Source organism: Dromaius novaehollandiae, chromosome 1 (assembly GCF_036370855.1).
Source record: "Dromaius novaehollandiae isolate bDroNov1 chromosome 1, bDroNov1.hap1, whole genome shotgun sequence".
Taxonomy (NCBI): Eukaryota; Metazoa; Chordata; class Aves; order Casuariiformes; family Dromaiidae; genus Dromaius; species Dromaius novaehollandiae.
In genome coordinates this window covers 155696407-155724309 of record NC_088098.1, presented here as the reverse complement: position 1 = coordinate 155724309, position 27903 = coordinate 155696407, and the positions used below count along the sequence as shown (strand labels likewise).

General features: G+C 40.7%; 1 protein-coding gene across 1 annotated transcript; it reads right to left on the bottom strand.

The window, feature by feature from the left end:
* Positions 1-1560: 1560 nt before the first annotated feature.
* On the bottom strand, positions 1561-27743 carry RAB20 (RAB20, member RAS oncogene family). Its single transcript, XM_026102450.2, has 2 exons — positions 27073-27743; positions 1561-2621 (listed from the first exon to the last, which is right to left on the bottom strand). Exons 1-2 carry the CDS (start codon positions 27242-27244, stop codon positions 2089-2091), a joined length of 705 nt encoding a protein of 234 aa, XP_025958235.2. The 5' UTR covers positions 27245-27743; the 3' UTR covers positions 1561-2088.
* Between the last annotated feature and the right edge of the window lie 160 nt (positions 27744-27903).

The following is a 27903-nucleotide window of genomic DNA, read 5'->3' as shown; positions in this document are numbered from 1 at the left end:
AGTTTAAATTACTTTTTAATCTATCTATCCATCTCTTTCCTACATCAAACTCCAGAAACCTTCAGGTTTTGCTTGAAGGCACAGACTTGGAAAAGTAGTAAAGAAATGGGGCTAACATGCACCTTTAACAATCCGCATTTCCTCCAAATTTTTCACTAACAACTCAAGTATTACTTAGTATGCCAGGTTCAGCTGTGCAACCCCATTATCCCTCACAGGCTGGCACACCTAGATGTTTCTAAAGGAACAGCAGCACCTTCTGAGCCCTGTATATCCAGTTTCTCCAGTGCTGGACTTGCCACAAACATGTTGGCATATTGCTTTGGTTATGAATAAGACTGAGGTTTGGAGCCTCTTTGCCTTTTCCCAATCCTGATGAAAGACTAGATACCACAGCCTTGAAAACTTGTTACTAGCTAGGAGGTTTTTGTTTGTATTCAGCTGGGTTTTGAACACCACAGAGCATGTGCATTTAAGTATCTGGCAAATTAGCTGGCATTAAATTGTAGATCCCTAGACAATCCAATGGGTGACAAAAGGAACCATTTTAAATGTGACAGAGGTTTTTCCTCAAGAGCCATTATTCCTCATCACATTTAATATGTACTGTGCATAATCTTGAAAGGGGAAGATGAAACTGCTTTGACCTTTAGCTTAGTTTCTCTGCAGCAAGTTGCTCAATAGCACACATTTTTGAAAAAATGTTTTAAAAGTGTACTCAGTAATAATTTAATTATTTGTTTGGGAATTGTCTCCATATGCACTAAACAACTGAGTTGAGTGGGACAGAGAAAGGGAATGGCCAAACATGAAAACAACCAACCCTTCATCTTTAGGAACTGATCCCAGAAGAATTCATAGGAAGAAACAGGGCTTGCCCCATAAAAACTTGCAGAACTGGAAACACAGGAGCTGCCTTTTTCTTTTTTTCTTTTCCTTCCACTTAACTGACAGTTCTTCACTGTGGCTATGTCGTCTCTGTGTGAGATCCTGGGTCACTGCACATGTTCACTTTGTAGCTGAGAGGGTTGGGAAGCGCTAGGAGTAGTGTTAGCCCGTTGTCTTCACTGCAGCAAGAAGAGAAACCACACACCTCATTAGTGTGTCTTTGTGCGCCTTACTACTGCACAAAAGGCAGTTTCTCTTCCCTTCTTACAGCATTAGCCTGCTTCACATCAGAAAATGCCAGTCCTCACTTCCCTCCAGGTAGAGGCAATGTCACGCATAGCTGCCGAAATCAAAGCTGCAGCCTCTCCTGGACACAACTATGGAGTTGGCAGGGAGAAGGAACACAGGTATTGAACATGCTGGTATCATATAGGCATCATAAAGAGGTATCTGCAAAAAAAAGGCAAAATAAAGTCCGATCACAGTTTCCTTCCCTCCCCACAAACTTTGCAAGCCACATTAAAAATAATTACAGAAATGAAAGAAAATGAACAGGAAACCTTTCCCCTGCAACTTACAACTAAAGCAGCAAGATACATGACGCTGCCCGTTAACACATGAAAGCCCCCAAAGGAAGCAGAATTCACATTAATAAAGTCTCTGCATGAATAGTCCATATCCACAGTGATTTTAATAGTACAGCTTCTGAATCTTACACTGTCATAGCTGACATTAAAAGACTGTAATTTCTTTATTAGCTACAAATATAAATTATACCAGGATTTTCTTTTTTTGAGAATAAAAAACTACCATGTATTCAATTTTCCAAAGTTAGGATCACAAGGAAAAAGATGATAGTCATGTGAAAGGAGTGTACGGTACATAAACAGATAGTTTACATGCAACATTAAATGGTGAGCCATTAAAACTAAGACTCCTTCAAGACTGTTCAAATGATTGTCACTACCAATTGTACTAACACGCACTGTGTCCTCAGAGCCCTTTGAAACTGGCAAGTCTCGTTCCATAATTTCACTCATTCTCATAAGCAGAGTTTCCCAGCAACCTTTAACATTCAGAAGATTTGGTTTTTCTTCATACACCATTTTAGTCCCTCTTCTCTGGTGAACTCTAAGCACTTCCTACTCTTCAGATGCTACGGTGAACAGTCCCTCCCTTTTCCTAAACCATATAACTCACTCAGGCACAGCAACCAGATTTTGTCCTTTTTGCTGGTTTGTAATCAGTGATGTCTACAGTTTGCGGTGGTCCCTCAGCCTTCTGCCGTACAATTATTGGTACGACCATCTCAAAGACAGTTTCAAAGAGGTAGTCCACCTTATATCCCGTTTTTGCACTGGTCTCAAAGCACATTTTCTCAGCTGCTGGAACATCCTTCTCATCCAGCATTTTATATTTCAGGATCTTTTTATAGAGCGCAATCGCATCCTCCGCACGGACTTGTTTTCGCACCTTGGTGGAGCCACAGCCGGCAAGGGACTTTTCAGGTCTATTTTCATCCTCTGTTTCGGGTGATAAAGCACAGTCGTCGGTGAGGTCAACTTTATTTCCAACAATAGCAAAAATGCAGTCAGCACTTGCAGTGTCTGTCAGTGCCAAGAACCTGTCTTCCAGCTCTGTCAGGCTCTGGAGGCTGTTTACATCGTACGTGAGGATCACGGCAGCTGCTCCTCGGCAGTACATAGAGCCAAGGCCATGGAACTGCTCCCGTCCTGGCAAAGGTGTTTTTTAAAAAAAAAAAAAAAAAAAAAAAAAAGTTAGTGTACTGGAAGCCATGCTTAACTGAGTAAAAGAGTTTAAGAACTTTTAGGCGAGTTTCACAATTTTGGATTCAAGATGAAAATGCGGGATTTATACCACCTTCATTTTTTCCTTCTGATTTTCCTTAAGAGTGCAACAGTGCTACAGAACAGCTAAGCTCACTGGATACTTTATTTTAGAGCAGGGAATCTGTAAAGATGAGTGACTGAGCAAGTGCGACACAGCATTCACAGTTGGGAGGGGAAAAAAAGGCATGTTATTTTATTTATGCCACATGAACAGCTACCCTGCTTTCATCAACGTATGGCCCATTCTGCCTATCTAAGCATTTACAAACAAAAATTTAGTTCCAGTGTTTCAAACTCAGCCAGAATTTGTTAATTGTATAAATGCAGAACACAATTTGTAAGTAAATCTAGTTAAGAAATCCTGGCTCAAAGTCAGCAACCCACTTCTTCCTAGGCTTTGAAGGATTTAGTAAGCAATTTATACTTAGAGTACATGTTCATAGTTCTCAGGGTACACTGGCTTTACAGGAAAGAACATACACACAATGATAACTTAGAGCCTTATCTCCAGTCTGTGAGAAAAAAATAATTTTTATATATAAAATTTGTGTGTATATATATGTACATAATTTTTTTTGAGTCACTGTAGACAGTCTTTTGAAAAACCTCAGCACACTACTCAATGTTGGTGAGAAGAGACCAGAAGCATTCATAGTTGTTAATAAAACAAAAATGGAAAACATTAAGCCAAAACATTAAATTCACAGCTTGCTTGTTCTTGAACACGTGTGAAAAACTGCCAGAGGAATAAGTCTGAAAAGGAACATAGTGCAGACTGCAATATAAAGTAGTATAAAGTAAGGTGATGAGGATGCTCAGAAGTATGAAAAACGTTTGCAGAAGGAAAGATACCGAGACCTCTAGGGCTGGTGAAAAGATGATTGAGAAATGGGTATAAACCGAAGTCTATAAATTCAAACCTAGTACAGAGAAAGTAACCCAGAAACAACTATCTACTCTTTCTTGCAACACAAAAAAAATGGGGATACTCTATCAAAAACCATGCATGGGGTTTCATTTTTTTTTCTACACAGTGAATAATTTGAGTGTGGCAATTAGGGTTACAAGACATTGAGGCAGTCAAAAGTTCAGTGAATGGAGTTCAGAAAGGCAAGGTTATGGAGAACTGCTTCTGTGCTATTTTATACATACTCTGATTCATTTTCCTACAGCAAAAGAAATTCTTTAACCAGTGATTTGGAAGGTAAGAAAAAGGAAAAAAGAACAAAACTAAACTAAACAAAGATATCCCCTGACTCCGGGTCAGGGCAATTGGGAGGTAGGGGAGGGAGCAGATTAGTGCTTTTACACTTTTTCTTAAATCTAATGTTCAAAGTTGTGCTTTCAGTTGCACTGCAACTGAGTTTTTAAAAGTCTCCAATTTTGAAATGGCAGCTTCTGCCCTGACCTACTTTGTTTTCATCAGAATTCTTTATTATATTGTGGTCTGGAAGCCACAATGGAACATATATTCTGCACAGTTCTCCCACTTCAGATGCCTAAGCCATAAAATCCAGCCCCCGAAATCATTTACTACAGCAGCCAAATGTTAGAACAATACTAGTACTTGTTTTATGGAATTTGTATGCTAATTTAATCAGTTCTCTTGCACAGCATAATACAAACCATGACACTCACATTCTACCTACAAACTGGCTACTTCTACAACTTCTACATTGTTGGAAAAGAAAAAAAAACAGTAGGAAGAATTTGCCTTGCATAAGGGATTAATTACATCAGAGGAATTATGGATAGTCTCTTTTGCTCACCCCCACAATCTACATAAACATGCAGAAAATAATGCATAATTTATTGTTGGCTGCACAGTCCTCTTTTGTACAGACCACTTGTAGCACTTAAGGGCTGGAAGAATCCTGGATGTGGGGGGAAAGAGTCAAAACTAAGCAAATAATTTAAATTAATACCTTGTCTATTCCCCAGGGTGTCAGGCAAAAAAGTATCAGACATTACTGTGAAAAACATTGCAAGGTGACAGCCATCCCCTTCTTACAACCAGTTATTCCTTTTAGTAGGACCATCTAGTCCCAGGCCAACCACATGCCTTTTTACACAGCTAAATTAAATGGTAAATCCTAAATTCAAAGAATTAAATAGTTTCACCCTTTCAAAAAGAAAAATAACATGCAGGAGAGGCAAAACCATCTCAAATGCAGAGAACTGAATCAATCACAAGACATAACATTAGGGAAATTCTCAAAGCCAAACGATCAAACCCAATTTACATTTTCTTTTCCATCTATGTATTATGCCTTATTTACAGCAGTTCCACACCCCTTTGGCTGTATCACTGCCTGCAACATTTAGCATTCCCAAAGGCGCCCACTAGCTTCTCAGAGGCTCCTCCAGCAAGTATATGAAATCTTGTTAGAGACTTCACCCATCCTGCAGCACTGCAGCCAACAGACCTTTCAAAATCCTGTGATGGCTTGTCATGACCAAAGCAAAAAATTTGGAGCCAAAAGGACCTCAGCACTGTAAGGTTCTTAAGAAATCCAAGGGAGGAAGAAGAGAAAAAGAAGTCAACCCTGTAAGAAGTATGTCTGATAAATTGGCAAGCGTACTTTTAAACTGTACTTAAAAGACTTAAGGCTGCAGCTTTGCTCTAGGAAGCCTCCTATAGCATTCATACCTCTCAGCCGGAAGGCCGTAACCCGCATGAACATTTTACCACGATGGGAGCGCAGCCTCGCCGAGGCTCCCCCAGCCCTTCTCAGCTCCTGCAGTGCAGGCTGCAGGATCTGCTGGGCAGCAGCGATGCCGAAATCACTGCCTTGACCTGCTTCTTGGAGCTCCTTCTGCCCTCCATTCCCAGAAGATACCCAAAGTAACCTATTAAGGTGCCATAATAGGCTGCCCGATGTTTAAGAGAGCGAGAGATTTTCTTTAGACAGATTTGAGTCTGTACTCTACCTACCACCTCTTCAAAGGCTTTCACTGCACCTTAAAAAGTCACACAGCTTCCCACACACACACACTTTCAAGAAATCCTCTACAGAAGAGCAAGTTTGAAATGGCTCAATACTGAGAACATAAAGTAAGAGTCTATTTTGCATTTTTGTATGTCCTGAGGTAATAAAACACCACAAGTACTAAAGAGGTAAAAAGGTCTTCCAGAAAGTACTGAAGAAGAGATGTTGTTGTTCAGATGTCAAAGGTTGAAAGGGGATCTACACTCTGGCTTTCTAAAGTAATAGTGAGGAAAAGTACATGAAGTTGAGTGAAAGAACCATATTAGTATTGTATTAAAAATGAACAGGAGTGCACCGAAGTTGCCCAAAAAGTTCTTGAGACAGTCCATATCACTGTAGTTTGAACAGGACTGAATTCTTCTCTAATCCCGTTCAGATTAAACACAGACACCAGGCAGCAGCTAGGTTTTCCCTTTCATATTCTAATTCTGTCTTACAGAGCCTGAATCCGAGTGTATGCAGAGCGAGGCAGGAACTGTGCCCTCAAGAGACAGCCAAAACAGGGACAGGAAAAAAAAAGGGGGGGCAGGGGTATGACAATCATGACACAGCACAGAAAATGGCATTAAAAAGAAATTAGACTTCTGCTGCAGTGAGAGGAAGGTTCAAGAGGGCGATGCAGGTGTTCATGGGTTGCTTCAGTAGGAACCTCCAGGTGAGCACAAGAGCAGACTCAAAAGCATCTCCTTTTTAAGGGACAGCATTTCCCTTTGATTGCAGACAAAGTGGTAAAGCTATAACCCTTTAAGAGACATAGGGGAAACAAGTTGGCTAGGAACTGAGATTTCTGTTTGGGCAAGCAGACTAAGCTATCTGCTGACTATCAAAAGACAAACAATAAAAGTCCTTGAAGGTTTCAGGAAAATTCCCCTGCCCACAGGTGAGTCGGGCTTTAATGCTCTGCCCTGATGAAGTCAGAGTTCTTCACTACTTATTCAAGGCTGGTATTTATTCCTTCTAGAAGGCTTTATCCCATTTCCCTTGAAGTCAGGACTTTATTAAGAAGGACTGGCCTATGCCTGTGGTTACTTCGGGATAAAAATAAAGCTCTCCACCCCAAAGGATTAAAATGGAGAGCATAAGCAGGAATTAGTGGAAAGAAATGAGTCAGAAAACACTGCAGCATTTTTTTTTCTTTCTAAAAACACACCCAGAAGCTGTTCAAATACATGATTTTCTGATCCATAAGAAATGCCAACATTTGTTTTTGCTCCAAGACAAAGTTTCCCAAAGAATAAAAGTCTTTGGAAGGAAAAAAGGAAATGCCAACAAAACACTGAGTAACTAGAAAATATATTTAAACTACACCCTCACCTTCCCTCAATGTCGTACATACACAGTGTTACATTATAAAATACACTTGCGTACATTGACGTTTCAGAATGCAACAGATTTCTGGCTTTACTAAAAATCAGATGAGATGTTTATTTTATTTATGCTCATTACTCAGAGATGAATCATCATTCAAGGTGAGGACTGTGCCACACTTCAGGAGTTTCTACTCAAGTTATTAAAGTATGGAGGCCTTGGCGAAAGAAAGTACTGATCTTATTACCCACAGGGCTTCACTTTCAACTTGTGAAGTAGAAAGAGCTGCACATGGAAGACGAAAACCACCACCACATCGGTTATGCCAACAAAGAACAAAGGAAAAAAACTCTTCAGTACATCTCTCTGAAGAAAAACCATCAAAACTAGTCAAGAAAGCAGCCTCAAGGCAATATATGATTCACACAAGCCTACTATTTCCAAATGCAACTCGCACTCAATTTCTACGTCAAGAATCTCCATCTCATCTTAAAAGATTTAAATAGCAAAAGGGATTGTCTCTTCCCTTAATCTGAAATCTATGCATTTTTGACTTAAAGAGCAAATACTTTGAGTTCTGAAGGAGCCTGAAACTCCCAAGTCCCTCTAAACTTCCCCGCTCCACAAACGTGAATTTCAGGCTTGTAAAGTTCTTTTGCTGTAAACGTCAGTTCAGAGCGAGTGACCTCTGACTTAGCTAAGACAGGAAATCATGACCAAACAGAGCACCGTCCTTCAGTCAGCTGGAACTGTCACACAAGAAATGGCACAAATTTGTATCACACCCCATTAACCAGTATTTTATTTGGACACAAAAAGCCAAGACTAGAACTTATCCACTGCATAACATTTCTGTATGAATTACTTAAATACCCTCAGATCTAGCTGTAGAAAATGGGGAACATTCCAAAACACCTTTACAATAAAATAAAAATTAACACAACTTCAGTCTGTAAAGCATTTTTCTTTCCGCTCTAATTTAAAACATAAAAAAACATGCAAAAGCACTGCCATGGTGCAGCTATGTTCCTTCTTCTCACCAACACACACACGCAGAGTCTTTATCATAGAGGACACTTACAAGCTTACGTCCAAAGTTGCTAAGCTCTAAGCCTGACAACTTTTAGAAGTTTATACCACTGCTTTTATCTACAGTAAGAAACTACACAGAACCAGCTATTCTCCTCCCCTAAAGGCCAGCATTCAGGAAAGCATGTACCGAGTACATTTGTTTCAAGTGGTATGAATATCTTCACATAAAACGAGAACACAATATTTAAAAAGGAGACAAGTCCCAAATTGCAGTGAACAAGAGATATATTTGAACCATCTGTCTCAAACAAGAAAAGCTTTACTAACCATAAATGGTTAGGCAGGAGATACTTTGTAAGACATTCAACTCAAGGACATTTGAATGACTAGCAGGTCTCAAGAAATAAGTTCAGTGCACTACTATAAAGGAGGACTGTTATGTTATTTTCCTGATCTAAGTGGTATTATGTCATATTGGTATAATCTAGGCTTCATTGAATTCACATGCAGAAATCCTATACAATATACTAGCACATACAAAATAGAATTCTACCAAATATTAAAACCAAACAAAATCAGATCTGTTAAATTGAATATGAAGAGCCTAATAATTTACTCAGGAAAACCCAACTGGTTATATAACTGGGGGCAAAGAATGGTTTGGATAAAACATGAAGCGCTTTGGGACTATAATCCCAAATTTATGATATGATAGGACATGACTCTATCCCAAGAGATTAAGTTGCAGCCTTCTGTGTAAATAAAGATATTAAAGAGACACTTCTGAAATGTCTGCTAAACTAGCTTCAGCGATCCAGCGCTATCTGGGGCACATAACATATGTAAACTTTGTTACTAGGAAATCTAAGTTTTGATAGGAATCAAAAAGAGTAAAAATACACAGTGAAGTCTAATTGAATATCCCCTTGAAAGGATTAATTCTTAAATGCAATTTTAAAAAGTAAACCATAAATGTTATTGACTATTTATATAACCATTTTTCCCTGCAAGTTGTGCCAACATGTTTAACAGATATTAATAGCTTCTCCTCTTATTCCATGGAGCATATATAATAGGATTTGGAAAAAGATGGATGGAATGATTAGCTTTACCAAACATCAAGGCCTATTATTGGGCGTTTTATCTTCAATGTAATATGCAAAGGAAAAAATAAAACTCATCCTTTATTTCCACTCCTTTAGGTAACAAAACCAAAATCCTTTCACACATCTATATTAGCTAGTCACATTCTGCCAACAGAAGACTAGTGCCTGGAAGGCTAGTCCATACAAGGAACTACCAGCTTTCATTAAAAAAAGCAAGTCATTTTTACTTCCGCTGCTTTAGTTAGGGCAGTAAGAACTCAAATCACATACTTCTGCCCCCTGCTATGTTTCACAAAACACAGATGTAGAAACAGATATAGAAAACAAAGACTGAGTTTTGAAAAGAATAGGTTATAAAAAAAGACAAACTATAGGAAAAGACCAAAAAACCACATAATTAAGAAATTTTGCTCATTCTGCTTATTCCAATACAAAGACGGCATACGAATTCTTTTTTTTGAGTTGCAATTACCACGAATAATGGCTGAGAACAGAATCAATTCAGAATCTTTACAAAACAGAATCATCAAAAGTTAAGTTGGAAAGCATGTGAAATAAAGAAAAGGGGAACATCTATGTACAGAATTAGAAATTTCAGTACTCTCTATACTTAAGAATGTTAATACATTTAACAAAGTAAGTTATATCCAGACTTCTTTTCCTGCTTCTCTCTCCTCCCCTTAAAATAGAATAGCTAAGCTATAAATAAGTGACATGTCATAAATAAGGTTTGCAGGACATGTTTCAGCAGGGACCATCAAATTAGAAGCAGGTAAAGGATTTTGTCCTAAAATCCAAGCCACTTCACCTGTCTTTTAAAATAAGGACCTTGCGTTAAAAAGGATTAATGATTTTTCTAAAAATAATACTCTATTTCTTCACAGATTCAAGTTTATTTCTAGTTACAGCTTTTCCCCCAAAAAGTAACATAAATTAAATCAATGATAGTAGCAACTGTCATTAGATTTGCTTCTCCTTTTACGGTTTCCATCAGTAAAAAGTGCTCACAATTGTATTTTGGCTTTGTTTGCTTTTTTACTAAATACACCACCCAGGGCAATTATTGCACAACCCTTTCAAGACAGCCCTAACAGACTGGGAAAATAATCATATGCATGCCCCTATATAGCACTCCCTCGTCAAACTTGCAACCGTACGAGTTGGTCAAGCGGTTCAACCGACTGTTTAAAGCTAGCTATAAAAACACCAATTCCATTAACACTCAAAAAGCGGGATTTTGGCACAGTTCATATGAAACAGTTCATCCAAAGAAGTTCATTAAAATGGTCCTTTTATTGTTAGGTAGGACAACCAGCACACTGAACACTTATGCAGGAATAATGTGAGCACAGTGCAGTACAAGTCACATGCCAAATTCCATAAGACATAGTTAATGATCTTCAAGATCATCTGAGCTTTATCTTAGGCTGTGATGCATTCTCCTGCAGCAAAAGGGCACACTCAAAAGTCAGCTTAATAAAAATATCAAAATAGAACATAATGGGAATTTTGGCTACAGGGAATGGGAAATTTAAGCTAATGCAGATTTTTTTTTATTTCGGATGCTCCAAGAAAGGGTTATCATCATAAACATGCATTAGTAGAAGCTCCAGAATAAATTCCTAGTCACCAAATTTTTCTGTTGTGCTAAAGAAATCACTCAAAGACAGACAGCCTTAAATCAGAGCATATCTTCAAAGAAACAGCAGCTGAACCATGGTTCAGCTGCTAAGAACTTGCTTTGCTTGTTTGACAGTTAACAGTGTGATAGTTCACGGAGAAATGTGATTTTTAAGTAGAGGCTTCACTTTTTAGAAGCGGCACATGCCTGGCTGCTCATCTTACATTGGTGCAGATCCATCCATTGCTATAGCCCTTCAGAGTACGTGGAGTCAGAGAAGTATCAAAAAAGCTGATCATTGCAGACAAATTCTCTCACCCATACTGCAGATATAATAAACATCACTCAGTCATCTTTTCAGATTCTGTACTACTGAGTTGCAAACTAGTTTAAATGGTCCCAGAAACATTTTTCATGCAGCCCTCACAAGCAGTTACTCAATTTTCATTCCATAACTGGCAACGCAGGCTTCCATCTACCCATTTGAGCACAGTCCTGCTGGACACTCTTATGGGAAGGAGGAGATTCAGCTTTCAAAGCAAAAAACAAAAAAACAACAAAAAAAACCCCAAAACACACACACACACACACACACACACACACTCTAGATTCACAGAGTAAGGCCAGAGATCATCAAGCGTAATCTTCATTTGAGCCCGATCTCCTGCATAACAACGACAGAATTTTGGTCGGCCCTCATCTTGTGAGTGAGGAGGAATTTGTACTTCAGAAGGCAGTCAAATAAATTAATAACCCTCAAATTAAAGTTTTCTGCATTTCAGCTTTCAGAGCTTGGATTTTGATAGAGCTTCTTCTTCATTAAGTATCCTTTTCAAAAAAAAAAAAAAAAAACCTCTCTTCCCTAAAAGGTACACTTGTGTCACTTAAATTCTTTGGCCTAACAAAAAGAAGGGTTTTGTTTTTGTTTTTAAATACCTATGCTCTTTGTCTCTGGCAGATACCCTTAACCATGCTCAAAGCTCTTTTCTCCAACCTTTCCATATTATTCTACATCCAAGACTAAAATAAGGTGGTCCCACTAAAGCTATGTGGTGAACTTAAACCCTTTACTACTTCTCTCTCTCTCTCTCTCTCTCTCTCCCCCCCCCCCCCTTCATATACTTTTCAGAGCAACACTTAAGCTCTGGGGCATCATAGAGTACTAAGAGCTCAGTCAGTTTGCCACCTACTACCAATCCAACAGACCTTACAACAAAATGCATATTTTTGCCCAAATGATTCTAGTTTAATCTGTTAGCGGCACTCCATACCATTAGTCTGTCTTCATTTACAGCCTTATATGTTTGTTTAGCCTGCATAGCTTTAGCTGAAATCATCTTTTTATAAACAGACTGATACACTACATGTTATCAGACTAAATACAGATTCATAATATCTAACTGGAAATGTCCTCACCAGGCAAAGGAGCCTCACAGCTCCTATATAAAGAAATACTATCAGAGAAGATTGCTATTCTGTATACCACAAGACTTCACCCACAAAAAACTATATTCAACATTTCTGAGACCAAAAGAATATCAGAAATACATTGTTGCATAAATATGGAATTATTTGCTTGCTAGAAAGTTACAATTTGTTCTTGTTATTCTATTAATAAAAATCAAGCCTGAGTTTTTAAGCAAATTCTAATTTCAAAATCAAAGTTCTCACAGAAGCCCTAATTTTATTCCACCACTATGATTTCTTTCCAGAGTTTTAAATTTAACCACATTACACCCAATATCACAAGGTTTTACATAGACAAATGCATCTAACCACACTATCTGGCATGCTTTTTACCAATAAAACCTTTGAGTAACCTACAAAAAAAACCTGTATTTGCAGTTAAAGATCCCATTGACCCCTCTACCATCCTGAATGCCTTTTTCATTTAGTGAGGTAAGACTTGCATCGATTCAAACCACCCATTTTGTTTAGCTCTCTTAATCTGCTTTGTTTTTAAGAGAAGGAAACAACCCCAGAAGCTTCAAGCAGTTCACAGTATTTTCAGCTGTCTGAAAGCATAGCAAAGTGCCTTCTGTAAGAAAAACAGAATTGACCTTAGTCCTGCCACCCCACTAAGCACATCTTGAGTGTTTCTGCAACACAAACCAGAAGAACACCATCAACATTTACCTTTCCCCTACACAATGGTGAGGTTTCAGAGGAAGACATTTTATCAAAGCACCAAAGTCTGGCAAAAGAAATGAGGGGATACCAGATCTACAAGACATTATCATCTTGTCTAAGAGGATATGTTCTACCAGCACTTTAGCTGAAATCTAGCATGAGCATTATGTCTGCCAGAAACAGAATGTGGCACGGAGTTTGAGAGGTAAATTTATTAAGTTTCTCTACACCTGTAACTAAAGTGGGAGCAGAGGTACAAGGATTTAGAACTTTACTAAAAATCAATTTTCTAAATCTTAATCAAAATGTAAGCAGCAATGTGAAATTCTGAAACTTTGTGTTTAAAGTATTTTAAACGGCTACTTAAAAAGGAAGTGGTCGCGTGGCAGGTGACTGACCTCCTTAAAGAAAGGTATGATTGGAATGAAACCATTGTGGATTTTGAAAAAGAAAAAAAAAACCCACCATTTAGAGTTTACTTTGGAAGAGTTCTGCGGGCAGTAGGAGCACCGAACACCTAACTGCAGCAGCGGCGCTAAGCAGTCAAATGTTGCTCAGCAACTTGTTTTAAAACAAGCTTTGAAGAGAAGCTTCTCTTTCCACTAGCTGAACCCTGATACCTTTTCCTTGAATTTACAGTCCTTTCCCACAGAAGAACAGGCAGGGATGATGATGACCCCACATCTACACAGGCAATTACCAAGCAGAGGTCGTTACCAGGTCCTCATCTGCAGCCTTTAGCATCATTCAAAAAGGAGATCTTCAAAGCCTGCCCTCTTTCACGAAGTTAGCTCTTCAAACTCAGAATCTGATCTTTAGCTTCGGCAGAAACGCAGGGCCTGGTTTAATTTAGTGCCTTTTGACGAGCTGTATGGGGCCTGGTAGATCACGACGCACCTACTGGACGTTTCCTATTGCTCAGTAAGGAACTGCTGAGTTGACCTGGCTTCTAACTCACCCAAGCAAACACTGATACAGGGGAGTGATTAAAAACAGGCAGAGATGTGGGGGGTATTGACTGACATTGCCCTCCTACACCTGTATCAGTAAGTGTCTTGAAATCTTAACGCCCCAGTCAGCCGCTCCTGCTCTCAATAGAGAGAGGCAGCAAGTCAGCTTCTGCCCTTTCCCGCACAGATGCGAACACTTCCTGTTTTTTATCCATTTTTATCCCTGTTTTAAGTTTACTTAGTGTTTTCAATTTCCTCATTAGCCACTTTGCTCATGGCTTAGATATTTCTTCAGAATTCTTTTTTTAAACCAAAATTTCCCATAAAGTTTTTTTTGCAGAAGGGTAACTGCACACACTCAAAGTCGATACAGTACATCATAACATTTTTTGAGCAAGAAAACACCATAAAATTAATAAAAACATCTTAAGTGACTGCAACATTTTTACAAAAGAAAAATTGTTTATAGTTACCAAAAGTGCACCCCATTTGGGGTATATTTTCAGGAGAAGAATTTTGTATCCAACTATAAATAAAGTTAAACAGTCTAATTCATGACCTTTGTTTTCATTTTTCATTTTCCATATCACCACTTTAACCACAAACAAGTCTTAGATATTTCTGCCTCCTAGTTCTCAGTCTTCAAATCCCTATCTGAGTACAGGAAACTAAACCACCAACATATAGCTCCACAGCCAAGTCCATGGTTGAGCACTCTCTGGCAGATGACTCCCACGAGCTTATCAGAGGCAAAGTTCAGCTATGCAGGAAACAGCACAAATATCTGCATTGCATTCTTAAGAGCGACTATGGCACGGACTGGTATAACCCAGACACCATAGTCACCAACACCAGTGAGCTGGCAATGCCCATTGCCAGCTGCAATCACACTGCTTGAATGCAACCCAAGATGAACCCAGTCCTTTCTCAAGGCACTGCTCAACCTACGGACATTTTCAGGGATATCCGGGGTCTTCATACCAGAGGCGACAGGTTTTTCAGACTTCAGTAATCAGCTGGGAAGAATATTAGGGCAATGCAGTCAGACATGGCTGAGAACACACCATCCCACCCTTTACCACAGCCAGAGATCATCATGCTCCTTCACAACAGCAATATGGCTTTACTCAGCACAGGGACTGGGGTCCTGTAACATGTAGAAAGTGCCAGCTGTGCTCCAAATGTATTGACCATGGTTCCTTTTGGAGATTTAATTAAGCACTAAGCTCATATGTAGACAGTACCTTAAGCAATAGTTCCAAAAATCTTTAATCTTACCAGTGTATTTCCAAGTTGATTGGGAGTGAAGGACAGGAAGAGGGTGAGAAATATTTCAAAATGACCTAGCCTTGCAAAAATTAGAAGGATGTTAGTCCAAGACAGCAGCTGAATGCATCACTATTCACCACAGGAGAAGAAGAAAAAAAAAAAGGGGGGGGGGGGGTGTCTACAAAACAATGTTCATATGCTGAAAAACCCAGACCAGGTTTCACAAAAAAACAAAACAAAAAAACACCCACACATTGAGGTCTGGCCACTCATGGTGTCATAAGTGACCTTCTGTACCACATGTTTTAAAAAGAGAAATGATTCTTGCAAGCATAATGAATAATACAGAGTCATCTGTACCACATTAGGAAGTTATGTTCTATCAGATCAATAGCAGGCACCCAAAGATGGTCTGCCACTGCAGATACTTGGCAAGTGCCTCTTATTTTAGGTTAAGCTATCATTTGGTGAAATACAGCTCTGCTGTAATAGATAATATACGCTAGTTCCGGTTTTGAACCCTTAAATTGGTTTTTAAACCAGTCATCACAAGGAATTTTAAAAAGATTAAAACGTTGCTAATTATGTAGAAGTAAAGTGAAGGTTATAGATGTAGCAGACTGCATTAAAAAAAATCTACTTTTTTAATTTTTGAAGGCAAACACACATTAGCAACATGGGACATAAACCTGGAGCCACTCACCAGACAGATATCTTAAATGATTTGTTTCAATGCCAGTTCATTCATGGGCAGATTCTCAACTAATAACAACATGTGCAATTCATTCATCCATAATTTATCCTTAAGGAAATTACAACTGCTTACACTCATTACCACCCACCATAAGTTTCTATTCAGTCACAGTCATCTTCACTGGTTGCCTCTGGATAGTTAGCTATTTGTCAAAAGTAGGACAAATTTCTAATGATCTGGTGGGCTGCCTTTAGCAAGTACCGAAAAGGGGAGACCGTGCCAGACATCCTGGTTTCTGTGGGGGAGTGCTTACACTTGGCCGTTCAGATTTTTTGATCATAGGACGCATGGCTTGTGTTTTCAGAACTTGTACTAGGATGAACACATGGCTTTTACATTTCTAGCACTTGTTCTCCCTTTTAATTCCACTTCCAGCTTCTTTGCCTGCAATCTTAAGAGCATATTTAGTATTCACTATTTAGAGGCATTAATTTGAGGATTAAAGAAATGAAAGCTACAGAACAGGCACGGTTAAAAATTGATCTCGTTTCATGAATGTTCCTTAAGGTAGCACAATGGCAGTACCGCTAAAAATCATAAACAACTCTGTTCTGAACTTTGTATACAGAATAAGCTACAAAGAGCAATCTATTATCACTGCACTGTGTCTGTCCATTCAACTTGCACAACATAAGGGGAAGCGACTTACTGGAAGCGGAACCGACTACCAATTCACATGCATTAAGTCCTCGTCTTTCATAATTAAACAGGAGGTGAGGCAGCATCTCTAGGTCATGAAGTACTCTACCACTCAGAAAGAGGATAGAAACTTCCACTGTATTTCCGGCTTTTAAATAAATAAAAATACATTTTATTTATTTTTATATATATATATACATACATACACACACACACACATATATACATATATATATACACATATATAAATAAAAATAAAAGAGAGAAGTTAAACAGGTTAATGTGGAAAGGGCATACAATGCCAGAACAGGAAAGAAGATACGGAAAACAATAAGAATATGATACATACAGTTATCTACTGTGAGAAGGAAAGTGCTGATGTCTTAAAGAGCGCCTGATAGGAGTGTTTGTTCCTCCTGGTAAAAGTAAGAAGCAAGCACACTGCCTGGGGTCATGGAGGTGGGGGGAGGGAGGTGGAAAAAGAGCAGTTTGAGATGTTTTCGGTTTCAAAAAAATTCGAGATTTATTTTTTTAAATAAGCAACAGGCTATAACAGATTCTTGGGAAAACTTCCGTATCATTATACCAGCTATTTTTACATAAGTCTCACTTGCAGTGACCTAAGACAAGTCAGTGGATGTAATGATCCCTCTGTGAAGCCTGGAAGATGACTCAGCTTCATTAGGGGGTGGGAGGGTGGAGGGGTTGGTTGTTTCTTGAAAAATCGAAACCACCGTGGGCTCTGCTCATTTCTCCAGTTTCTGTCTGTACCAGAAAAGAGCAAAGGACAGCAGGAGAACAGAAACAAATAAATAATAGAAAACCCCTCTAAAATAAATTTGTGGTTTTGTAAACCAAGAGCCTTATTTCTAACTTTGACAGTTGATATGAAAAATGACACATCTGTACGTGCAGATCACAGACCCCGCTATGAAGGACAAACTGAACTTCACTTCCACAACATAAGGCATTAAATTGCACTCAGCCTAGTCCAATCAGTGAAGTAACCCACACAGCTAGAGGGAAATCAGTCATGCTGAACCTTTGGGGAAAGGGGAGGGAGCAAGAGCTCGAAATAAGGTCACTTCAACCAGGGCACGAAGTCACTACAGCTGCAAAAAAGACCAAGATACATTTTGGCTCTAATGGACTAGACAGAAAAAAGGAAAAGTTCAAATACACATTTTTTTCTTCTTTGTACGTAAAGCAGCTATAAATTAAAGCCTACACGGGTCCCTGGACCGGAAGCAACCACAGTTCTTCCATGACGGCACATGTGAAGCCAGCTTCAACTCCACTCTGCTTCCTAAGAGAACGATATAAACGTATCAAAAGATTCACAAACACATTTGATAACATCATTTTAAGGGGGGGGGGGGGGGAGAAGAGAGAGAGAAAAAAAAAGATCTCTTCTAGATTTGCTTTTTCCAAGCCCAAACAGATTAATAGCATTAGAAAACCTTGTATGTCTGACAAATTGGTTGTCCTGAAGGATGTTAGTCTGAATCTCCTGTGGTGAAGGCTGCCAAGTTACCTGTGTTGATAGAGTTCATTCAAATTAAGAGCAAAAAAACCCCATTTCCTTTGACCACCTCTGCTCTCAGCAGTACCACTCGCATAAACTGAACTTATGCAAGTCACCAAGTTCAACTCTCATTTCCTAGGCCTGCACATCTTTGACTATAAATTCATATGGAATAATTAATAAGGCAGTAGCAGGAAAAGGAGTATATCATAATTTTGATCAAATCCCAGGATGTTCTACCCAATACTCATTAGAAAGCAAGCTAGTCACTCAGACTTGGGAGAGAAAATAGATTCTTTCTATTCTAACATTTTTAGCCGCTACAAACTTATCACTATCCATCGCAGATTCAATGTCTTTCTCTATGGATACCCCAAGAAAGGTTACTTCTTTAAGTGTTTTGCACTACTACAATCTGATTCAGGCAGGGAATTACTAAGCTCACCTTCAGATCAGCCATAAAATGCTGCCATTGGAAAAACTGCTTGGGAACTCACATGGCTAGTGGCTTCAATATGAGATTGCAGAAGATAATTAGGTCTCATAATGGACAATTTTGAGACAGTTGCAGTTGGTCTTTATTTCATAAGGCATCCTTAAGGAGATGTTCCAGTTTCTTTCAAGAGTAATTCTGAATATTGTAAGTTACAGGGAGATAAGACACTTGTTGTGAAGCAGACAACTTATTTACGTGATAAGAAGCAATTGCAGCGCAAAGATACCCTAACTAGCCTAGGCGTTAGGAGCAGTTTTGCCAAAGCAGTATAGAGCTGGCTATGAGTCCAGCTTTGTCACTTGTGCACCGTAGTTTATTTAAGATGAAACAAGAGTACTTGCCATACACCAGCCCTCAAAAAGGTAACTGGAAAACAGCTAGTTACCTATCCTCTGCCTAGATTTTAAGCACCCAATGACACCTTCCTTTTGAAATAAGGAATGAAAGTTCATTACACAGTCAATGGAAAAATACACCAAGACCCAGCCTGCTTAAGTATTGTATGTTTAGGTGCCTAGACTTATTTTAAGCAGCTATTTGTTTTCCGTTCTAGAATGTGCCTGGTGCCCCATAAATAACCAGAACTACTGTCAACAAGAGTTACTTTGTCCACATTGATCCTTGTGTTACAGATAATGAAGCTTTTTGTTGTTCTACATAGCATTATTTATCCAGCTAGAGAAAGAATGATGTGGGGAAATAACCGGCCACACTATCACACAAACAAATGTTGAAAAAGTGGTCATTCCTTAGGTAGCTCAAGTACGCGTTTCACAAATACTATACTCAATCTGGAGAATGCAACAGGGCATTAATAAGTGTCCTGTGCAAGAAAGCAAGTTATGTACCCTACCAGGAGACTAATTTTACTGAGGTGAATAATTCGGTTCTTGGCCATTCTCCTGCGGTTTTCTGCAATAATGTTTCTCTCCCTCACCTTGCTCTTGATCCACCAGGGTCAGGTCATTTCCCTATGTTTGCAAATTTTATCAGCAACTTTGAAACAAAACATTTTGTTGCCCACTGTTTGATTAACTTGATCTCTTCATCATGCCTGCCTCCCTCCCCATTTTCAGTATGGTCATAAAGCAGAGAGTCAACACTTAAACTAACCTTTCTGTTGTCTGTTAATTAAATTTGACAGAGGTATCTGGAGAACCCACCTCTTTCCTTCAGTAAGCACAGAAGGGAGACTACAATGCCAAAGGCACAAACTCTTCATTACAAAGTTTCTCAGTATCTCTTCAGCCTATGATCTGGGGCTTTAGCACAGGGTTTTAAATTAGACACATTCAATCAGTTCAAGGACTTTTATGAACTCATTCACGTCAGCCAAGCCAAAAAGCAAAATTTCCACAATAAAACAAAACACACCATAGACTAGACTAACATGTATTCTTGTTCTGCCTTCCACTGTCCACTCAGATACACTTGAAAATTGTCAAAATTGACCCCCATGCACCCTTCAGAGTCTTACTCTAAAACTCCAGGCCTTGCTCCAGGCCAAAATTAGCAAGTAAAGACCACATCTTTGGTTGTAGAAATAAGCTGGAGTGCTACTGAGGACCTGAAGTTGCAAATCTCAGCTATGCCTTGATGAATATTAGCAGTCCTATAGCATAGCACTGGACAGCTTCAGCCAAGCACAAATCTCAGCATGCTGATACAGCTGAGACTCTCATTACACTGTCAAGAAATTTCCCACTTTGGCTAGAACAATGCCTTCAGTTTACATGCTATTATTAAATACCACATACAAAGCACGGATTTAATGTGGGAGTTGAAATACAGAAGTTACCACAGAGGTTCATACACAACACCCATGCAGGCACGTAGCAAATACTCACAACAAAGTGGGCTTGCCCTCCACATTAGCTTGTCTCTCAAAGCGTCAGGTACTAAAATTAAACATGAGAAACAAAACTCTATCTTCTCAATAAAGTGAGTTAGCCAGAGCTGAGTAAATAAAATGCCCTAATTTTGTCTCCTGTTCCTTTTGATTGTTATAGTTTTTTCACCATTAGCTGTGAAAAGGTATTTCAATATTTTAACTACGTGTGCAAGAGCACTTTCTTTCAGTGGCAATGAATTTGTCATCTTTGACTTTAATTGTGTGTGCTTATATTCCTAAGTTGTGGGACACAAATCACTAACAGTGAATTCACTTTAGGGGTTTTGTACACATATAAAACAGATTTTTCTATGCACCTAACCATTCTGTTTCTTTAAGCCTCCACTCTCATTTCCCTTTCACAGTATGGGGACTATAACTATACACAGGAGTCCCAGGGAAGCTGTACTATTTATGTATGAGGCACTGGTCCCCAGCTGTCACTGTTTTACATGCAAAAAATATGAACAATTAATTCACAGAGGCCAACATCATATTCTACATCATAATTTTCCCCAAAGCTAAAGAAAAAAAAAAAAGAAAGAAATCAGAGACTCTTGCTAGCAAGTAGCCCATGAGCCATGACTCACAGGCAACAAGCCTAAGGCATTTTATTCTCTGTAATTATCTTGTTAAGTTCCAGCCTCCTGAATACAGCAGCCTTCCTCACTAAGTGATCACTGATGCCCAAAACCCTTTTTTGAGGCGACATCCTGAATCACCTCTAAGGAACCACCTCCTCAGTTAAACACACCTCATCATACACTCACCAGCAGCCAACCTCAACTGCTTTTCTGTCACACTTTGTTTGGAAGGGCATTCCCAAGTGCTGCAGAGTCCTCTTTGGCTTTGCCTAACCTAAGAAACCATCTAATTTGTAGGTTGTTTTCTCCTGCTGTAGACTTACACTTCCAAAATTAAGAAATAGCAAAATATTGAACAGAGTAACTACTATGAATTTTCAGTTGTGAGGAAGGCACACCATTTAGTCCTATTTTAAACCTCTGTTTTGTTTCAATTTGACTGAGGATGATAGCTCCTTCTGACCTGCAGTCACTTTGGATATTATACACAGGGTAACTTTTGACTCCAGAGCAGCAAGGAGACCAGCCTTCCCAAGCTCATCTTCCAGTGCTGGAAGAGACTGGGTAACACCCCATCCCATGCATCCAGAGAATAACACCCAAGCACCTGCTTTCCAGGAGAAAACATGTGTAGAAGGAAGGGTAAGTCTACACAGAAAAATACTGAAGAAAACTCAAAGTCAAGGAACTCAAAACCTACCTGAGGGAGAAATCGAATACCACTGTGGACCATTACAATTGAGCTCTGCTCTTTACCAGGTAAACACATTTACTCAGAGAAAGATCAGTACAGGCAGTTGCCTGCATGGTTGCCAATGCATCACGGGGTACCAGAGGTCAGAAATTGTGAACAATTTGCACATGTTCACCAGCACTGACCCATCAGACAATCACAAGAAATGGTAAAACAGTCTGAAAATGTAAGTGTTCACTACACAGATGCACTACAGCTAACCCAAATCATAGAAAAGACTTCTCCAGGGTATGTTTATCTCCCTCACTGCTACTAGTGCCAACAAATCCAAAATAACAGAAAAAAAAACTCAGTAGATGCAGAATAAAGGTAGGGGAAAGGGTAAAATTATGAATTCATAGCTGAATATTCATAGAAGAAAAAAAAATCAAGTCAGTTCTCCCATGCAGACAGCTAACTTAAGCCGGGAGGAAGGGAAAGCAGCAGAGAAGTTTGCTTTCTTGGTTAACCTTTATGTCTCCTCATTATCATGCTGCATGACTATCTGGCGGTAAAATCAATAGCCACACTTTTTTTAAAATACTATTACAGCATCACATAGTGAACTTTACAAAAGACTTTTCACTAACGTAACAGTCCACTGCTTTGATACTAAGCCCACAACAGAGGGGATGCTGACTAGTAGTAGTTAAGAAACGTCATTGCTGGTGGCATTGCCAATTTGTTAGGTGAACAAATGCCTGCTTAAAAGACCAGAATCTAACATACATGCAAGTTTTTCCTTTTGAAATATAAAGGCGTCAGAAAAGAAGCCCGAGAGTCCAAAACACTCCCACAAACTCCTTAATTGCCAGCACCATGCAATAGTATTCCACTTTCAAAAGCAGAGCAGGCCTAACACCCTCTGAACTGGAGGATGCATTTGCACTGCCAGAGATCAAAGGCTGCACGTGAGCCCAGTGCTGCAAACAATGAACACCCAGCAGGAGGTCTGGAGTTTTTTCCATAGTTACTGACAGCACTGCCCAGAATATAACTCTATGCAGCTTTGACATCCTTGAGTCTCCAACCTTTGATTCTTTTGAGTGAGAAAGTTCCTTTTGATGATGATGTTGCTTATGTTCCTTGATTCTGAAAAATACTACTTTAAACATACTACTAAGAGGGTCTAAAGCATTTGAGTGCATGCTTTGGAAAACAGGATCTCTATCCAGCAGACCAGTTCTTTTGAATATTCTAAAAGTTTACAGTTCCTCTCTGTTCTGTATAGTTTAAGCACATGGTTTTTAAATTCCTTTGAATTAGCTGACCCAAACAGAAAACAAACAAACAATCTGTAGAGTCTGACTCTAAGGGGTAAGTAAAATAATTCTTTGCATTAAGAATAGAGGAGCAGCCACCCTGGGTCAGACACAAGACCATGTAGCCAAGTCTCTGACAAGGGAGAAGACAGTCAAAAGCAGATGGCTAGGAAGGAAAGAGGATAAAAGCATGGCAAGCATATGATACTTCCAAGTATTCTTCCATCTATAGCTCATTTGTTTCCTTGAGTTGAATGCAATTACCAAATGACTTCTTTCATAATCATCACATGGGAAAACTGGAAAGGTTAAATTATTTGCTGCGAGCATTTACATAAAAAAGTTAAGACTGACACTTCTGCACTCCTCTTTTACAAGGCTTGCAGATAAGAATATGTAAGGTTTAGACTAGACCAGGCAACTGATCTTTCCAAGATAAGGATGGGCATGAAAGTACAGGCGACAGAAGAGCCCTACCTAGAATAACTCATTTGCTCTTCAGACTGAATTCGGTTGAATATTTAATATATGCATTTCTGTGATTTAGTGAATGATAACAACATAGCAACACACATGCTAAGTTTTTTGGCATGCAAATTTAATTCTGAAAGAAATGAGAGATATTTCTTAGTAACAGAGTGAGAAGTGATGCAAGGTCTACAGGTTGTTGAGTAAAAATAATATGTATTTTAAATAATTCAGGGCATCAGCAATGAATCTGATATAGCAGTAGCATCCACACACAATTACTTCTGATCTATCACCACTATTGCAGGCATGCTCAATCACTGAAGTCCAATCCTGTAAAAATGAAACTCTATTGAAGGAATGAAGTTTCATTTTATTCAGGCTTACATTGTTGCAGCCAACTGTCTAACCCATATCAGAATAGCATATAACCATCCAGATTAGAATCTGTGTTTCATGTTCATAGGCTTCTATAGAGATTACAGCCCTAAAACCAAAAGAAATGTTGACAAGCAAAGAGTAACAAAAAACAAACATACATTCACATACTCAACACAGCACAAACTGAGAAAAACCAATACATGCTCTTTTTGAAGTTAACCTTGTGTAATTGCTCATTTTTCTGGAGTACTGAACAGTACTACTGAATAGTAGCTACAGTCAAGCATCTCTTCATTTTCCAGTCCAAATCTTCCATATCTCTACATTTTATTAGTGTAAAGTACTATTAGGAATACTGTAGTGCTAACACAGATGTCTTGAGTTGGCAATCAGTGTTCAGCATTTGCATCCTATTTTACTACATGAACTCTGTTTTCGCCATATTACCGTACTAGAGAATTTTTAGCCTCCTGGATGGCCCTTTCTTTCTGGATTTTCCTTATATCTATGTGCATGCAGCTACAAAAAATTTCATCTCTATTTGATTACCATATAACTGCCTCATAAGAATTTATCAGTAAGCCATGCCAGATTTAATAAACAGACAAATGAGCTAAATTTTAAACTCCTTTTTACTACAAAAACCTCAAAGCTTACTTGGCACCCTCCTGGTAGAGATAAGACAATGACACCATAGAGAGATAATATCCACAGACCAAGGAATTCCCCTCACTCTGCAGGAGCACAGGTCAATACAGAGACCACACAAGATTGTCTCTGCCTTCAAAAGGCAAGAGAGGGGACACCTGCCTCAATGCTACTGGCTTTCTGCAAATATGACTTCGGAAAGTCTGCTACAGAAATCCTCCTGAGGCTCAGGAAACAGCTGAAGCTTCTAGTAAGGTGCTACATAAGCAGCACCATCTAAATTGACCCTACCTTAGGGTGCCAGAGGGAACTCCATGTGCTACAGAGACAGTAAGCTTTGAACGCATGTGAAGAGGACATCCTGACGAAGGTTATCTTCTAAATGCTTCACCTGGCATATTTAGAAGAGTATCTGGCATCACAAAAGAATCCGTGTGGCATCTAGAAAGCCACATAAAGCTGGAACCTGAATCCTCAATTAACAGTGGATCAAATACTGCTACAGTAAACAACTGAAAAGTTTTTTAAACTTTAAACCCAGCAGAGAAATCGTGGGGAGGAGTTATTTTACAGTAAATGGTAAAAAAGCAGAAGGGCATGAAGGAAATAACTGAAGACCAGTCTTACCAAGGTTCCTCTACTGAAATAAAGCCTGCCCCTAGTCACCCACATGGGTATGGCATATTAAAAACAAAAGCAAGTACCACCAGAAGACACCCCCCATTCAAAAATGTCAATTCTAAAAAAGTTTACCTTTAAGAAAGTACTTCAAAGGACACTGAAAATTGATTTAAAATGGCGATATCATAAGGGAATTTTCACCACAGTAACAAAATAAGAAGTACAAAAAGCAGTAACAAGATAGTCAAATCTGTTTCCTCCTCCTCCTTCCAGTTTTTTTTTTTTTTTTTTTTGGCGTAACTTTTCAGCAGTTTCACTCCCCCTCTTCCTCCTTCTCAATTCCTGGCTTAAGAAAGCCATTTTGGACTAGATTGTGACATGAAGTGACACAGCAAGTGAACTTCCCTCCCAAACATCACCAAGAAGAAAACGGAATATTGCATGGTACTGCAGCTCCACAAGTGTCACAAGAATATATAATATGCATTCTTTATATTGCCACTAAGGCGATGCCCATGTCTGCAATGCCCAAAATTCTGCTAAGCATGAAAACAAGAAAAGACTGTGAAAGGCATTTCCCCCAAGACCAACTAAATAGGCAAGAATGCTTGCAGCACTCAGACATTTTTCAGGGTCATCTGGTCCTCAACAAAACAGAGCAAAACTTCCTGACCTAATAACCAAGAGCAAGATGTTCATATGATCAAGACCACAAACCACATCCCCAGTCCATGCTTTCCTAACACCTCCACCCCACGACTCCAAACCACAACGCACACTCCCTCCTGTACCAAGGAGGTGCTGCCTATAGCAGCTGAGCAGGCCTGGGAATCGCTTGCTGCTGCCCCACATTGAAACAGTCTACAGGCCATGCTCCTGTGCACATTAAATCCATATGCGCAGGCTCTTACTGCTGTGGTGCAAGAAATAGCCACATCCAAGCTGTTCGAAAGCTGCGTGCTTTCAAAATTCATAGTCTGACAGCACCAGTTACATACCGGACGTTTGAAAGCATATGCAGCAAGAAGTGACAAACTGTGGCAAACATTAGCAACTACAAAAGTTGTGATTTCTCTAACTCCTTCCTGAATTTGCATTCAGAAGCCATCTACTCAGGCAAAAGAGAGCAAACAGGCATCAGAGTTTTCTACATACATCCAGGTTTTGCAAAGCACACCCAAAATACAAGATCAGCAGTTTGAAGGTCCCTTCTGACCCATCAAAAATATGTTTCTCTTTAGACTTTGGACTACTGCCAGATCACTTGCTTCAGGCAACTTATTTTACAGTAATACTGAAATAATGCACTAAGCACCAGTCGCTAAGGGAAGAATTCCTGCTACCAGCCCTGTTTGTGAAAGGTCATCAGCCTGAGCCTGGACAGAGAGGGGTTCACATCTCTCTCTGCTGCTTGCCCCACATTTGGGCTCACAGAAACACAAAGCCCATCCTGAGCAGAGTTATTAGACTGTGGCCTTTTCAATCAGCAGCTTTTACATTAGAGCAAGCCAGAATTAGGGAAAAGAAACAAAAAAAGATCATGTTACTACAACTAAGCCACCACGGACTGTGTCACAGGACAGCCCCCCTCTGAGACAGCACAGAGGCAGCAGCCACCCTCAACCAGGACCCAGAAGAAGAGGGTGGGGAGCCCAGCTGCAAACACTCCCGCGCTTCGGGGCAGCCCGCAGGCGCCACCACCCCGCGGCCCTTCGCCCGGGGGACACGGCGCAGCCAGGCCCGCGGCGGGGCGGGGGCGGCCTCCCGCTCCGGGACATCCAAAGCCCCGGCCACAGGGACAGCGACGACGCCGGCAAGTCGCGGCAACCGGCCCCAAAAGTGGGAAAGAGGGGCCGCGCAGCGGCGCCCGCAGTGCCGTCGCGGCGGCCCCGAGCCGAACCGGGCCGAGCTGGGGGGCGGTCTCACCTGCCGTGTCCCAGATGGAGATGTTGTAGGGCCCCCACTGCTTGAGGTAGAAGGCGCCGCCGACGGTGCTGACCGTGTCCTGGAAGCGCCTCTCCATGTAGCGGTGCAGCAGGGAGGTCTTGCCCACGTTCATGTCCCCCAGCAGCACCACCTTCCCGTCCGGCTTCTTCATCGCGCCGGCCCCGGCCCGGCCCGTCCTGCCGCCGCTCCGCTCGGCTCCTCCCGCGCCCTCCCCGGGCGGCCCCGCTCCGCTCGGCGGAGCCTCGGAAGCGGCGGCGGCGGCCCCGCTGCGGCAAGCGGCAACTCGGGGCCCCACGGACGGGGAAGCGCCGCCGCCGCCACCCGGCCCCGCTGCGCGCCCGCGGGCTCCGGCCCGCCCGGCCCCGCTCCTCCGGCCCGGCCCGGACGCCAGGGGAGGGAAGCGGGGCGGGGAGAGGCGGAGGCGCCGCGGCTCCCCGGCCCGTCTCGGCCGCCGACCCGCGGAGCAGGGGGTGCTCGGCGGAGGCGGCGCGGAGACCGCGGCTACGTGGCCGCCCCCCGGGCGGCGGCGCGGGGGGAGCGCGGCGGGTGGAGGCCCCTTCTGGGCCGCCAAAACCTCCCCGGCGGCTTTGGCCGCGGGAGAGCTGCGGGCTGCTTCCCCCGCCGGGAGGAAAGTTGCTCTGAACTCAGCGTGTCCTGGGCGGCTCTGCCAGTTGGGAGGCAAGCGCGTCTGCCTTGGAGGAGAGGTTAGAGGTGGACTTCCTGCAGGCACCTGAGGGTATTTCCCCGAGTAGCAAATCTAACCGCTTTCACGGTCGTTGGGCCAGCTGCTATAATTCAGCTTAATTCTAG

Bases quoted from the DNA above. Each gene is read 5' to 3' on its own strand.
- RAB20 (XM_026102450.2), bottom strand. From the start codon at position 27,244: ATGAAGAAGCCGGACGGGAAGGTGGTGCTGCTGGGGGACATGAACGTG. The intron at 2,622-27,072 runs GTGAGACCGCCC...CACCTTTGCCAG, and splicing joins CTCCATCTGGGACACGGCAG to GACGGGAGCAGTTCCATGGC.